Source organism: Silene latifolia, unplaced genomic scaffold (genome assembly GCF_048544455.1).
Source record: "Silene latifolia isolate original U9 population unplaced genomic scaffold, ASM4854445v1 scaffold_106, whole genome shotgun sequence".
Classification (NCBI taxonomy): Eukaryota; Viridiplantae; Streptophyta; class Magnoliopsida; order Caryophyllales; family Caryophyllaceae; genus Silene; species Silene latifolia.
Window position 1 is genome coordinate 2,034,753 of NW_027413125.1, and position 17,290 is coordinate 2,052,042.

Below are 17,290 nucleotides of genomic sequence, written 5' to 3' on the forward strand. Positions count from 1 at the left end.
GGGGAGATAAGTTGTACAAGGACCTCAAGAAGACTTTTTGGTGGCCGAATATGAAGAGGGAAGTTCTTTGAGTTCGTAGCTCGATGCTTGACATGTCAGAGAGTGAAGGGTGAACATAAGAGACCGCAAGGGAAGGTCCAACCTTTAGATGTGCCGGAGTGGAAGTGGGAGAGCATTTCTATGGATTTCATCGTGGGGTTGCCTCGAACTCAGAGAGGTAACAATATAATTTGGGTGATCGTGGATAGGCTAACCAAGTCGGCTCACTTTATCCCCATGAAGGATACTTGGAGTAAAGCTGAGTTGGCCAAGGCTTATGTTCAGTATGTGGTGAAGCTGCATGGTGTGCCCAAGGGCATCATTTCCGATAGAGACTCGGGTTTCTATCCAAATTCGGGCAGGAGTTGCAGTCATTAATGGGTACTCGATTAAAGATGAGCACCGCTTTTCATCCACTACGAGATGGTCAGACAGAGAGGACTATTCAGACACTCGAGGATATGTTAGGGCTTGTGTTTTGGAGTTCGGTGGGACTTGGGAGGATAGACTGGGGTTGATTGAGTTTTCATACAACAACAGTTACCACGCTAGTATTGGGATGGCTCCATTTGAGGCTCTATATGGCAGGAAGTGTAGGAGTCCTGTGTGTTGGGATGATCGAGCTGATGCGGTAGTTTTGGGACCAGAGATGATTCAGGAGATGGTTGAACAGTGCGAGATCATTCGACGAGAAGATGAGGGCTGCCGGGGACCTGCAGTGAGAAGAGCTATGCTGACGCTAGGAGAAGCGACATTTCTTTCCAGGTGGGGGAGAAAGTACTTCTTAGAGTGTCTCCGATGAAGGGAGTGATGAGATTCGGGAAACGGGGAAAGTTGAGCCAGAAGTTTATTGGGCCATATGAGATCCTGGATAGAGTTGGAGAGGTGGCATATCGGCTAGCTCTACCACCAGCTTTAGCCAGGGTACATAATGTCTTCCATGTTTCTCAGTTGCGGAGATATTTGAGTGACCCTTCGCACATTTTGAGCCATGACGTGGTCGAGGTGGACGAGCAGTTGACCTACATCGAGACGCCTAAGGAGATTTTGGACAGGAAGGTTAGAAAGACCAGGCACGGAGAGACTGCTTTAGTGAAGGTGTTGTGGACTAATCATAAGGCGAGAGGAGGCTACGGGAAACCGAGGCCGCTATGAGAGAGAGTTATCCACATCTGTTCACTTGAGGTAAGTTACGGGACGTAACTTTCTTTTTAGGAGGGTAGAATGTAACATTTCGTGTTTGTGTAGTCTAGTTGTGTGTTTGACTGTGTTAGTTATAGTTTGTGTAGTCTAGTTGTGTGTTTGACTGTGTTAGTTATACGGGATGTCTTTATATTTTCGTATGACATGTTTGGTATGGGAGCGAACTTGGGGACGAAGTTCATTTTAAGGGGGGGAGACTGTAATACCCCGTATTTTATTATCGATTGAGCGAGATATTATTATTTAATGGTAGCGTAAAGGTAATTAAATCATGTTTTTATGGTAATGGTAAAAGCGTAAAAGTAATTGATTGATTCATATTGTAAGATGAGTCGGGTTTATAGTTTTAGGTGGCATTTTGGGTCAAGGTGTTATAACCCATTTACCCACTTACCCATTTACCTTTTTACCTCACCAAAACCCTAAAACAAACCCTACTTCAACCTTAAAACCCAATTCCCCCCTTCCTACCGTCATTTTCACATCACCTTCATCAACCCCTTTTCTTTCACGCCTCAAGCATCATTTACAGCCAACGAGCGCACGCCGGTGAGTGTGGAGGGAGTAGGGTCTGCCGTGAGTCTAGGGAGGCCGTTGCTGGTGGACGAGGGTGGTTGTACTGGCCGGAAAAGCACAGATCGACGGCCGTCATAGGTAAGGTTCTCTGTTTTTTATTTTGTCACGATAGTTTGATCTGAGTTGTGCGTCGTGTAGGGACTGTTGTAGTAGTCGTCGGGGTGTGGGATGTGTTGCTGGTGGTGAGTCGAGTCGTGTGGTGGTGGGTTGAGTGGTTGTCGTCGCTGTTGGTGGTTGCTGTGGTGGTGATTAGGTGTCGGGTTTGAAATGGGGGTTTTTATTGCATTTCAGACATAGGGTATTGGGGTGGCACCACCGTGGACTCGGGGGAGGTCGAATCGGTGGTGCCACGTGTGTCAGGGTCGCCTTTCGACGGTGGTGTCAAGGGTGGTGGTTGGTAAGGTGGCGGGGTTGTGTCGTGGTGGCAGGCGAGTAAAAAAGGGGGCTGTTTGTGGCGTTTTGTGGCGGCTGGGTTGTAAACAGGGGGTGTTGGTGGTGGTGGTTCTGACCACCGGCGTGGGTCGACCACGTTGGTGGTGGTGGGAGGTGACCAGGCCAGACCTGGTGTCAGGCCTGGTGGTGGGCGGTGAGGGCTGGTGGTTGTTGGAGGGAGTTGTGGCGGGTTGAAGGGAGTGTGTTTGTGTGCGGGTTGGGTTGGTGTTTTTGGGTGATTTTTGTTACGGTTTTTATTTTAGTAAGTCGGGAAATATGTATATTTCTATTATTTCTATTATTTACATTATTAGTTTTAGTTATTAAGTTAATATTAAGTAGCGGTGACGGAATAATATATTTAAGCTTTGAGTCGGGATTTTTATTTCGGGAAGGTTACTATTTTTAGTAACCTGCTATTTTTGGTAATTACTATTTTGGAAACTTCCCATTTTAGGAAACTTTCTATTTTGGGTAACTTATATTTTTAGTAACTTCTAATTTGGGAAAGTTTCTACTTATAGTGACTTTTGGGTATGGGAACGGGAATAGTTAAGTGAATTAATTATGTTATGTATATGTTTAGGTGGCGAGTTTCGGATGGAGTACTTCTGATCTGCAGTTAGCTTACTACCGCTGTTTGAGGTAGGGGAATACACTGGACTTGATATAGTACTATGTGACTGGATTGACTGAATCGGTGATTTACATGTTATAATATGATTGTCTGATTTAATTCCGTTAAGTACTACTGTTGAACTGTTTTATTATATTATTACATCGGAGTTGGTGGAGGTGGTGATGATGATGTTGTGATAAGGCCCAGGCGGGTTCTGCAGGACTTGCCCTGGTGTCCTCAGCTGTGAGCTGGCAGATCGACTACGGTCGATATTTATAGTCTACCGGGGATCGGTATGGCTGGGTTGTCCGGGGTATGAGTTGTGATGGTGGTGGTGGTGATGGAGGAGCATGTGTTTTATGTTGCTGTTTTATTGTATTACCTACTCAGCTTCGCGGCTGACCCTGTGTATTCGTGTACGCCTGTGATGATCCACCATTGGGAGAGATTGAGTATTTCGAGAGACTGATGGGAGCTGGCCGGGAAGAGAGCTTGGATGACTGACTTAGTGCCTAGCCCACCTTAGTCTTATTAGTAGTTTTATCAGACTTTAACTTTTGGTCGTATTTTTGGAGACTTTGTTTTAATTCCAGTTGTAATCTCACTTTAAACATTTTAATAAAGTACTGTGTTTCTTTCCTTTGTTATCTACTGCCTCGGGTTTCCGAGATGGTAACACCGTCATTTATCTGAGGAGTCCTAGTTCAGGCCCTTAAATAAATGGGGGTGTTACAACGAGTCACAAGGGCTAATGGACAAGGACAAATGGATAACACAACGAGTCACATGGAGTAATGAACAAGTACAATTTTTTAACACAACGAGTCATAAGGACTAATGAACAAGGACAAATAGTTCGCACAACGAGTCACATGGACTAATGAACAATTACAATTGTTTAACACAACGAGTTACAAGGACTATTGAACAAGGACAAATAGTTCACGCAACGAGTCACATTTACTAATAAACAAGGACAAATGGTTCACACAACGAGTCACAATGGTTAATGAACAAGGACAAATGGTTCACACAACGAGTCAAATTGACTAATGAACAAGTACAATTGTTTAACACAGGGAGTCACAAGGACTAATGAACAAGGACAAATGGTTCACACAACGAGTCAATTGGACTAATGAATAATTACAATTGTTTAACACAACGACTCACAAGGACTAATGAACAAGGGTAAATGGTTTACACAACAAGTCACAAGGACTAATGAACATGGACAAATGGTTCATACGAGTCACATGGACTAATGAACAAGTACAATTATTTAACACAACGAGTCACAAGGACTATTGAATAAGGACAAATAGTTCACACAACGAGTCACATTTACTAATAAACAAGGACAAATGGTTCACACAACGAGTCACATGGACTAATGAACAAGTACAATTGTTTAACACAACCACTCACAAGGACTAATGAACAAGGATAAATGTATTACACAACGAGTCACAAGGACTAATGAACAAGGACAAATGGTTCACACAACGAGTCACATGGACTAATGAACAAGTACAATTGTTTAACACAAGGAGTCACAAGAACTAATGTACAAGGACAAATGGTTCGCACAACGAGTCACATGAACTAATGAACAGTTACAATTGTTTAACATAACGAGTCACGAAGACTAATGAACAAGGACATTTAGGTCACACAACGAGTCACATTTACTAATAAACAAGGACGAATGGTTCACACAACGAGTCACAAGGGCTAATGGACAAGGACAAATGCTTCACATAACGAGTCACATGGACTAATGAACAAGTACAATTGTTTAACACAACCACTCACAAGGACTAATGAACAAGGATAAATGTATTACACAACGAGTCACAAGGGCTAATGAACAAGGACAAATGGTTCACATAACGAGTCACATGGACTAATGAACAAGTACAATTGTTTAACACAAGGAGTCACAAGAACTAATGAACAAGGACAAATGGTTCACACAACGAGTCACATGGACTAATGAACACTTACAATTGCTTAGCATAACGAGTCACAAAGACTAATGAACAAGCACATTTAGTTCACACAACGAGTCACATTTACTAATAAACAAGGACAAATGGTTTACACAACAAAGTCACAAGGGCTAATGAACAAGAACAAAGGGTTCACACAACGAGTCACATGGACTAATGAACAAGTACAATTGTTTAACACAAGGAGTCACAAAGACTAATGAACAAGAATAAATGGTTCACACAACGAGTCACATTTACTAATAAACAAGGACAAATGGTTCTCACAACGAATCACATGGACTAATGAACAAGTACAATTAATTTAACACAACGAGACACAAGGACTAATGAACAAGGACAAATGGTTTACACAACGAGTCACAAGGACTAATGAACGAGGACAAACGGTTCACCCAACGAGTCAAACGGACTAATGAGCAAGTACACTTGTTTAACACAACGAGTCACAAGGACTAATGAACAAGGACAAACGGTTCACACAACGAGTCACAAGGACTAATGAACAATTACAAATGTTTAACACAACGAGTCATAAAGACTAATTAACAAGGACAAATGGTTCACACAACGAGTCACATTTACTAATAAACAAGGACAAATGGTTCACACAACGAGTCACAAGGGCTAATGGACAAGGACAAATGGTTCACACAACGAGACACATGCACTAATAAACAAGTACAATTGTTTAACACAACCACGCACAAGGACTAATGAACAAGGATAATTGGTTTACACAATAAGTCACAAGGACTAATAAACAAGGACAAATGGTTCACACAACGAGTCACATGGACTAATGAACAAGTACAATTGTTTAACACAACGAGTCACAATGACTAATGAACAAGGACAAATGGTTTAGACAACGAGTCACATGGACTAATGAACAATTACAATTGCTTAACATAACGAGTCACGAAGACTAATGAACAAGGACAAATAGTTCACACAACGAGTCACATTTACTAATAAACAAGGATAAATTGTTCACACAACGAGTCACAAGGGTTAATGAACAAGGACAAATAGTTCACACAACGAGTCACATGGACTAGTGAACAAGTACAATTATTTTAACACAACGAGTCACGAGGACTAAAGAACAAGTACAAATGGTTTACACAACGAATCACAAGGACTAATGAACAAGGACAAATGGTTCACCCAACGAGTCACCTGGACAAGTGAACAATTACAATTGTTTAACACAACGAGTCACAAGGACTAATGAACAAGGATAAATGTATTACACAACGAGTCACAAGGGCTAATGAACAAGGACAAATGGTTCACATAACGAGTCACATGGACTAATGAACAAGTACAATTGTTTAACACAAGGAGTCACAAGAACTAATGAACAAGGACAAATGGTTCACACAACGAGTCACATGGACTAATGAACACTTACAATTGCTTAGCATAACGAGTCACAAAGACTAATGAACAAGCACATTTAGTTCACACAACGAGTCACATTTACTAATAAACAAGGACAAATGGTTTACACAACAAAGTCACAAGGGCTAATGAACAAGAACAAAGGGTTCACACAACGAGTCACATGGACTAATGAACAAGTACAATTGTTTAACACAAGGAGTCACAAAGACTAATGAACAAGAATAAATGGTTCACACAACGAGTCACATTTACTAATAAACAAGGACAAATGGTTCTCACAACGAATCACATGGACTAATGAACAAGTACAATTAATTTAACACAACGAGACACAAGGACTAATGAACAAGGACAAATGGTTTACACAACGAGTCACAAGGACTAATGAACGAGGACAAACGGTTCACCCAACGAGTCAAACGGACTAATGAGCAAGTACACTTGTTTAACACAACGAGTCACAAGGACTAATGAACAAGGACAAACGGTTCACACAACGAGTCACAAGGACTAATGAACAATTACAAATGTTTAACACAACGAGTCATAAAGACTAATTAACAAGGACAAATGGTTCACACAACGAGTCACATTTACTAATAAACAAGGACAAATGGTTCACACAACGAGTCACAAGGGCTAATGGACAAGGACAAATGGTTCACACAACGAGACACATGCACTAATAAACAAGTACAATTGTTTAACACAACCACGCACAAGGACTAATGAACAAGGATAATTGGTTTACACAATAAGTCACAAGGACTAATAAACAAGGACAAATGGTTCACACAACGAGTCACATGGACTAATGAACAAGTACAATTGTTTAACACAACGAGTCACAATGACTAATGAACAAGGACAAATGGTTTAGACAACGAGTCACATGGACTAATGAACAATTACAATTGCTTAACATAACGAGTCACGAAGACTAATGAACAAGGACAAATAGTTCACACAACGAGTCACATTTACTAATAAACAAGGATAAATTGTTCACACAACGAGTCACAAGGGTTAATGAACAAGGACAAATAGTTCACACAACGAGTCACATGGACTAGTGAACAAGTACAATTATTTTAACACAACGAGTCACGAGGACTAAAGAACAAGTACAAATGGTTTACACAACGAATCACAAGGACTAATGAACAAGGACAAATGGTTCACCCAACGAGTCACCTGGACAAGTGAACAATTACAATTGTTTAACACAACGAGTCACAAGGACTAATGAACAAGGACAAATGGTTTACACAACAAGTCACAAGGACTAATGAACATGGACAAATGGTTCACACGAGTCACAAGGACTAATGAACAAGGACAAATAGTTCACACAACGAGTCACTTGGACTAATGAACAAGTATAATGGTTTAACACAACGAGTGACAAGACCTAATGAACAAGGACAAATGGATCACACAACGAGTCACATGGAGTAATGAACAAGTACAATTTTTTAACACAATGAGTCATAAGGACTAATGAACAAGGACAAATGGTTCGCACAACGAGTCACATGGACTAATGAACAAGTACAATTGTTTAAAACAACGAGTTACAAGGACTATTGAACAAGGACAAATAGTTCACACAACGAGTCAGATTTACTAATAAACAAGGACAAATGGTTCACACAACGAGTCACAAGGGTTAATGAACAAGGACAAATGGTTCAAACAACGAGTCACATGGACTAATGAACAAGTACAATTGTTTAACATAAGGAGTCGCAAGGACTAATGAACAAGGACAAATGGTTCACACAACGAGTCAATTGGACTAATGAATAATTACAATTGTTTAACACAACGACTCACAAGGACTAATGAACAAGGGTAAATGGTTTACACAACAAGTCACAAGGACTAATGAACACGGACAAATGGTTCATACAACGAGTCACATGGACTAACGAACAAGTACAATTGTTTAACACAACGAGTCACAAGGACTATTGAACAAGGACAAATAGTTCACACAACGAGTCACATTTACTAATAAACAAGGACAAATGATTCACACAACGAGTCACAAGAGCTAATGGACAAGGACAAATGGTTCACACAACGTGTCACATGGTCTAATGAACAAGTACAATTGTTTAACACAAGGAGTCACAAGGACTAATGAACAAGAACAAATGGTTCACACAACGAGTCACATTTACTAATAAACAAGGACAAATGGTTCTCACAACGAATCACATGGACTAATGAACAAGTACAATTAATTTAACACAACGAGACACAAGGACTAATGAACAAGGACAAATGGTTTACACAACGAGTCACAAGGACTAATGAACGAGGACAAACGGTTCACCCAACGAGTCAAATGGACTAATGAGCAAGTACAATTGGTTAACACAACGAGTCACAAGGACTAATGAACAAGGACAAACGGTTCACACAACGAGTCACAAGGACTAATGAACAATTACAAATGTTTAACACAACGAGTCATAAAGACTAATTAACAAGGACAAATGGTTCACACAACGAGTCACATTTACTAATAAACAAGGACAATTGTTTAACACAACGAGTCACAAGGGCTAATGGACAAGGACAAATGGATAACACAACGAGTCACATGGAGTAATGAACAAGTACAATTTTTTAACACAAGGAGTCACAAGAACTAATGAACAAGGACAAATGGTTCACACAACGAGTCACATGGACTAATGAACACTTACAATTGCTTAGCATAACGAGTCACAAAGACTAATGAACAAGCACATTTAGTTCACACAACGAGTCACATTTACTAATAAACAAGGACAAATGGTTTACACAACAAAGTCACAAGGGCTAATGAACAAGAACAAAGGGTTCACACAACGAGTCACATGGACTAATGAACAAGTACAATTGTTTAACACAAGGAGTCACAAAGACTAATGAACAAGAATAAATGGTTCACACAACGAGTCACATTTACTAATAAACAAGGACAAATGGTTCTCACAACGAATCACATGGACTAATGAACAAGTACAATTAATTTAACACAACGAGACACAAGGACTAATGAACAAGGACAAATGGTTTACACAACGAGTCACAAGGACTAATGAACGAGGACAAACGGTTCACCCAACGAGTCAAACGGACTAATGAGCAAGTACACTTGTTTAACACAACGAGTCACAAGGACTAATGAACAAGGACAAACGGTTCACACAACGAGTCACAAGGACTAATGAACAATTACAAATGTTTAACACAACGAGTCATAAAGACTAATTAACAAGGACAAATGGTTCACACAACGAGTCACATTTACTAATAAACAAGGACAAATGGTTCACACAACGAGTCACAAGGGCTAATGGACAAGGACAAATGGTTCACACAACGAGACACATGCACTAATAAACAAGTACAATTGTTTAACACAACCACGCACAAGGACTAATGAACAAGGATAATTGGTTTACACAATAAGTCACAAGGACTAATAAACAAGGACAAATGGTTCACACAACGAGTCACATGGACTAATGAACAAGTACAATTGTTTAACACAACGAGTCACAATGACTAATGAACAAGGACAAATGGTTCAAACAACGAGTCACATGGACTAATGAACAATTACAATTGCTTAACATAACGAGTCACGAAGACTAATGAACAAGGACAAATAGTTCACACAACGAGTCACATTTACTAATAAACAAGGATAAATTGTTCACACAACGAGTCACAAGGGTTAATGAACAAGGACAAATAGTTCACACAACGAGTCACATGGACTAGTGAACAAGTACAATTATTTTAACACAACGAGTCACGAGGACTAAAGATCAAGTACAAATGGTTTACACAACGAATCACAAGGACTAATGAACAAGGACAAATGGTTCACCCAACGAGTCACCTGGACAAGTGAACAAGTACAATTGTTTAACACAACGAGTCACAAGGACTAATGAACAAGGACAAATGGTTTACACAACAAGTCACAAGGACTAATGAACATGGACAAATGGTTCACACGAGTCACAAGGACTAATGAACAAGGACAAATAGTTCACACAACGAGTCACTTGGACTAATGAACAAGTATAATGGTTTAACACAACGAGTGACAAGACCTAATGAACAAGGACAAATGGATCACACAACGAGTCACATGGAGTAATGAACAAGTACAATTTTTTAACACAACGAGTCATAAGGACTAATGAACAAGGACAAATGGTTCGCACAACGAGTCACATGGACTAATGAACAAGTACAATTGTTTAAAACAACGAGTTACAAGGACTATTGAACAAGGACAAATAGTTCACACAACGAGTCACATTTACTAATAAACAAGGACAAATGGTTCACACAACGAGTCACAAGGGTTAATGAACAAGGACAAATGGTTCAAACAACGAGTCACATGGACTAATGAACAAGTACAATTGTTTAACATAAGGAGTCGCAAGGACTAATGAACAAGGACAAATGGTTCACACAACGAGTCAATTGGACTAATGAATAATTACAATTGTTTAACACAACGACTCACAAGGACTAATGAACAAGGGTAAATGGTTTACACAACAAGTCACAAGGACTAATGAACACGGACAAATGGTTCATACAACGAGTCACATGGACTAACGAACAAGTACAATTGTTTAACACAACGAGTCACAAGGACTATTGAACAAGGACAAATAGTACACACAACGAGTCACATTTACTAATAAACAAGGACAAATGATTCACACAACGAGTCACAAGAGCTAATGGACAAGGACAAATGGTTCACACAACGAGTCACATGGACTAATGAACAAGTACAATTGTTTAACACAAGGAGTCACAAGGACTAATGAACAAGAACAAATGGTTCACACAACGAGTCACATTTACTAATAAACAAGGACAAATGGTTCTCACAACGAATCACATGGACTAATGAACAAGTACAATTAATTTAACACAACGAGACACAAGGACTAATGAACAAGGACAAATGGTTTACACAACGAGTCACAAGGACTAATGAACGAGGACAAACGGTTCACCCAACGAGTCAAATGGACTAATGAGCAAGTACAATTGGTTAACACAACGAGTCACAAGGACTAATGAACAAGGACAAACGGTTCACACAACGAGTCACAAGGACTAATGAACAATTACAAATGTTTAACACAACGAGTCATAAAGACTAATTAACAAGGACAAATGGTTCACACAACGAGTCACATTTACTAATAAACAAGGACAATTGTTTAACACAGCGAGTCACAAGGGCTAATGGACAAGGACAAATGGATAACACAACGAGTCACATGGAGTAATGAACAAGTACAATTTTTTAACACAACGAGTCATAAGGACTAATGAACAAGGACAAATAGTTCGCACAACGAGTCACATGGACTAATGAACAAGTTCAATTGTTTAACACAACTAGATACAAGGATTATTGAACAAGGACAAATAGTTCACACAACGAGTCACATTTACTAATAAACAAGGACAAATGGTTCACACAACGAGTCACAATGGTTAATGAACAAGGACAAATGGTTCACACAACGAGTCAAATTGACTAATGAACAAGTACAATTGTTTAACACAAGGAGTCACAAGGACTAATGAACAAGGAGAAATGGTTCACACAACAAGTCAATTGGACTAATGAATAATTACAATTGTTTAACACAACGACTCACAAGGACTAATGAACAAGGGTAAATGGTTTATACAACAAGTCACAAGGACTAATTGATGCAGGAGCATGTTCGGAACAAGCAAATGAACTTCTTATTAGTCGAAATGTAACTCAACTAGTAAAAGGATTTGAGCTTGGATCGAGAAATGTGTTGATGCTAAAATGGGAAGGCATGGGAGCCGCATAACACGGCTCTGGGCTGCATATCACGGCTCCTAGGATAATTAGGATACACGGTTTCCTAAATCGTGTAGGAATAATAAGTTAGTTAATTACTATTTCTAATAAAGTTAGGAAAGTTAGATTTTCCTAATCCTAGTCAAATTAGAATACCCTAGATCTGATTGTATTCTAGTTTTTAGTATTTTAATTACTTTCCTAGTTAGTTTAGGAAAGGAGAATAATTTTCCTAGTTAGTTTAGGAAAGGGAAAGATAGCTTAATTTCCAAGTTAGGGTTTAGGTCGAATTGTGACCTCGTTTAGGACTATATTAGGCCGTGTATGATCAGAGGAACATCATCGAATTTTCCAGCAATAAAATTGTTTACATTTGTGAGCATTACTCTGATTAGGTTTGCGAGCTTAATCTTTAGATCTTCCTTGCGAGGTTGATTGCGTGAATCTGCGTTTGACACCTTGCGAGGTTAGGACTAGGAATTCACCATACTATCCAGTTACATTCATAATCACGAAATAATCAGTCCAAACAACACAATTTCCGCTGCAAATTTACCAATTACCACGACATACACAATCTCAGAAATAACAAACTCAACCGAACAGTTCAACGATCTGTTCAATCTCGTTTTTCCATCTTGTTTTACATCAAATTGGTTACGAGCTAAGTTGATTTATTCCTTAATAGATCTGTCTTGGGACGTTGCTAATCATGGTTAAAGACGGTGAAGAAGGTCCGAAAACATGGGAAGATGGTCATAACGAGCTGAAGTTGGAGATGGCTCAGATGGCTTATGTGTTAAAAAATATAGCAAGCATGTTGAAGGCTAAAGAGAAGAAAAAAGAATCGGACACTCCATCCGAATCTGAAGAAGAGGACGAGCAGCCAAAGAGGAAGTCAAAAAATAAGAACGATGATGATCGAGGTTTAAAACTCGATATTCCTGACTTTGATGGCGAGATGGATCCGGAAAAATTTCTGGATTGGATAAGACAAGCTGAAAGGGTTTTCGAGTATAAAGAATACGATGACAAGAAGCAATTTAAAGTTGCAATCTTGAAGCTTACAAAGTATGCATCTTTATGGTACGAAAATCTGAAAAAACAAAGGAGAAAGGAAGGCAAGGACAAGATCGAATCTTGGATCAAATTAAAGAAGCACTTGATGAGACGATTCCTGCCAAGGGATTATGAACAAGATAACTACTTAAAGCTCCAATCTTTAGAGCAAGGAAGCATGACGGTGACTGAATACATCAAAGAATTCGAGAAGATGTCGATTGTATGCGATCTTGAGGAGAAAGAAGAGCTAAGGGTGGCGAGATTCATCAAGGGCCTAACACCCGCAATTGCTAAAAGAGTCGAGATCCAGAATTATGAAGGTTTTAATGATGTGTGTCGATTAGCATGGAAGTTCGAGAAACATGATAAGGCACAAAAACCTCATGCTTACTCCAAGGGACAAAGTTCGGGAACGAATTCATATTCCAGGCCAGCTCCTAGCAAGGCTAAAGAAATCCCGAAAGAAGAACCCAAGGACAAAGGAAAGGGTGTTGCCGAGCCAAAGGGGAGTTCTTTGAGACGTTGCTTCAAGTGTCAAGGCTATGGACATATAGCAAACGAATGTCCTCAGAAACGAGCCCTAACAGCTCAAGAATTATGTGATTTGATCCCCGTATTTGTCACGCCAGAGGAAGAAACAGTCCAAGGGAATGTTGAAACGGATGGTGAAGGATTAGTCTATGATTTGGATCCGTTGAGTGACGAGGAGTGTTTAGTGCTGCGTAATTTGCATATGGAAACGGGTTGTTGAGAATGAACAACGGAGCAAATCTTCCATACTCGGTGCAAGGTAAACAAGTAAAATTTGCAATCTTATTATTGATAGTGGATCGTGTGCTAATGTAGTAGCAAGGGACCTTGTTGATGAACTAAAATTGCAAACTAAAGACCGAGTTAAACCATATAAATTGCATTGGCTGAATGGGGAGAATGGGATTCAAGTTAAGAAACAAGCCTTAGTTTCGTTGAGTTTAGGACCCTATACTGATGAGGTGTGGTGCGATATAATTCCTATGAATGCATGCCACATTCTGTTGGGTAGGCCTTGGCAATTCGATAGAAAGGTTGAACATGACGGGAGAGCCAATGTGTATAGCGTGATGAAGGGTAATGTGAGATATAATCTGAAACCTATGTCACCTAACAAGATTAAAGAGTCTAAAACAAAGAAGGGGAGTATGTTTATGGAGGCTCGGGAGGTTGAGGAAGCTTTAGCTCGTGGAGAACGAACTTATGTGCTGATGGTTCGTGAATTAGGGTCCGTTGGTGTGTGTAATGACCGTGGGGTACAGGAGCTATTAGAAGAGTTCCGGGATGTGTTTCCGGATGAGTTACCGGATGGGTTACCTCCTTTACGTGGTATTGAACACCAAATAGATCTGATTCCAGGGGCGGCATTGCCTAATAAGCCGGCCTATCGTTGTAATCCGGAGGAAGCAAAGGAGTTACAGAGACAAGTCCAAGAATTGATAAATAGAGGATATGTTCAAGAGAGTTTAAGTCCTTGTGCGGTGCCTGCGTTATTAGTGCCAAAGAAGGAAGGGACTTGGAGAATGTGCATTGATAGTAGAGCGGTGAATAACATTACCATCAAATATCGCTTTCCTATGCCAAGACTTGATGATATGCTTGACGAACTTTCTGGTTCGTGTGTCTTTTCTAAACTGGATTTGAGGAGTGGCTACCATCAAATGAGGATTCGAGAAGGGGATGAGTGGAAGACCGCGTTTAAAACGAAGCAAGGATTATATGAATGGCTTGTGATGCCGTTTGGGTTGTGCAATGCTCCTAGTTCGTTTATGAGGTTGATGAATGAAGTGTTAAGGCCGTTCCTTAACAAATTTGTGGTGGTCTATCTTGACGACATTCTGATTTATAGCAAAGATGAAGAGTCGCACAAACGACATTTGCGAGCTGTGTTTGAAGTGTTGCGAGATCAGAAGCTTTATGGTAAGTTGGAAAAATGTACTTTTATGGTCTCAAGTGTTGTCTTTCTTGGTTATATTGTGGGAAAAGACGGAGTAAGTATGGACCCATCCAAGGTCGATGCTATTCAAGCCTGGCCAGTTCCGAAATCAACTACAGAGGTGCGAAGCTTTCATGGTTTAGCATCATTTTATAGGCGATGCATCCAGGGTTTTAGCTCGATTGTGGCTCCAATTACAGAGTTAACCAAGAAAGGAGAGTTCGTATGGACGAACAGCGCCCAAAAGGCGTTTGAAGAGGTAAAACGCAAGCTGTGCTCCGGACCTGTTTTAGCACTACCTGATTTTAATAAATTATTTGAAGTCGAGTGTGATGCAAGTGGTGTTGGGATTGGTGCCGTGTTATTACAAGAAAAGAGGCCTATTGCATATTTCAGCGAGAAATTAAACGGTGCAAGGTTGAACTATTCAACCTACGACAAAGAGTTTTATGCAATCGTGAGAGCATTGGACCATTGGAGTCATTATCTGCGTCCGAAGCCGTTTATTTTACATTCTGATCACGAGGCTCTTAAACACATCCATGGACAGCAAAAGTTAAATCAAAGACATGCCAAATGGGTGGAATTCTTGCAATCATTCACGTTTTCTTCAAAGTACAAGACGGGAAGTTCTAATGTCGTGGCTGATGCATTATCACGAAGGCATTCATTGTTGATTGAGTTGGATGCAAGGATTCTTGGTTTCGAACATATCAAGGAACTGTACAAGTCTGATCCAGAATTTTCAAAGGAAATCATTGATCCAACAGGTTTGTATACTGTTCAGGATGGCTATCTCTTCAAGGGTAATCGGCTATGCATTCCGAATGGGTCGATTAGGGAGTTGTTGGTACGAGAAGCTCATGGCGGAGCTATTGCTGGACACTTTGGAGTTAATAAGACAAGTGACATCCTAAGTGAACACTTCTACTGGCCAAGAATGAATAAGGACGTGCAAGAAATCGTGGCGAAATCGTGGTGGTATGCCAAAAGGCTAAGAGTACGTTCACCAAAGGTTTGTATACACCTCGCCGTGCACTGTACAGCCATGGAATGAGGTGAGCATGGATTTTATCCTTGGTTTGCCGAGAACTCAAAGGGGTAAGGACTCGATTATGGTGGTAGTTGATCGATTCTCGAAGATGGCGCATTTTATTCCGTGTCACAAGACTGATGATGCAACTAAAGTGGCTGATTTGTACTATAGAGAGATCGTTCGATTACATGGGATACCTCTTACTATTGTTTTGATCGAGATGTGAAGTTTCTTAGTTACTTCGGAAGACGTTATGGCGTTTGATGGGGACTAAACTTCTTTTCAGTACATCACACCATCCACAAACAGATGGTCAGACCGAGGTAACCAACCGTACTCTAGGGAGTCTATTGCGAGGATTGGTTAGTAAAAGCACAAAGGATTGGGATATCAAATTAGCGCATGCTGAATTTGCTTATAATCGTACACCATCAATGACGACAGGACGAGCTCCATTCGAGATTGTCTATGGCGTGAATCCATACCTGCCAATCGATTTAGTGCCCATTCCAAAGAAGGATGTGTTAAGTTTTGAAGCCAAAGAAAGACAAGCTGCATTTCTCCGAGTATGTGAGCAAGTTCGAGCTCAAATTGAGAAGGCAAATGCTAAATACAAAGAGAAGGCTAATAAACATCGAAAGCAGCCTGTTTTCAAGGAGGGTGATCTTGTGTGGTTACATTTGAGGAAGGAACGATTTCCATCCAAAAGGAAGAATAAGTTGATGCCGCGAGCAGATGGTCCATTCAAGATCCTCGAATGTTATGGTTCTAACGCATACAAGCTGGAGTTGCCGAGTGAATATGGTGGGGTGAGCGCGACATTCAATGTAGGCGACCTATCACCGTATCTAGAAGACGAGGATTTGAGGGCAAATTCTCAAAAAGAAGGAGAGAATGATGCAGGAGCATGTTCGGAACAAGCAAATGAACTTCTTATTAGTCGAAATGTAACTCAACTAGTAAAAGGATTTGAGCTTGGATCGAGAAATGTGTTGATGCTAAAATGGGAAGGCATGGGAGCCGCATAACACGGCTCTGGGCTGCATATCAC

At 40.2% G+C, this 17,290-nt stretch overlaps 1 protein-coding gene across 1 annotated transcript; it reads left to right on the forward strand.

The window, feature by feature from the left end:
- Positions 1 to 12,887: 12,887 nt before the first annotated feature.
- On the forward strand, positions 12,888 to 16,260 carry LOC141637418 (uncharacterized). The gene is made up of 3 exons (XM_074446902.1): positions 12,888 to 13,980; positions 14,084 to 15,005; positions 15,117 to 16,260. Exons 1-3 carry the CDS (start codon positions 12,888 to 12,890, stop codon positions 16,258 to 16,260), a joined length of 3,159 nt encoding a protein of 1,052 aa, XP_074303003.1.
- Positions 16,261 to 17,290: the final 1,030 nt, after the last annotated feature.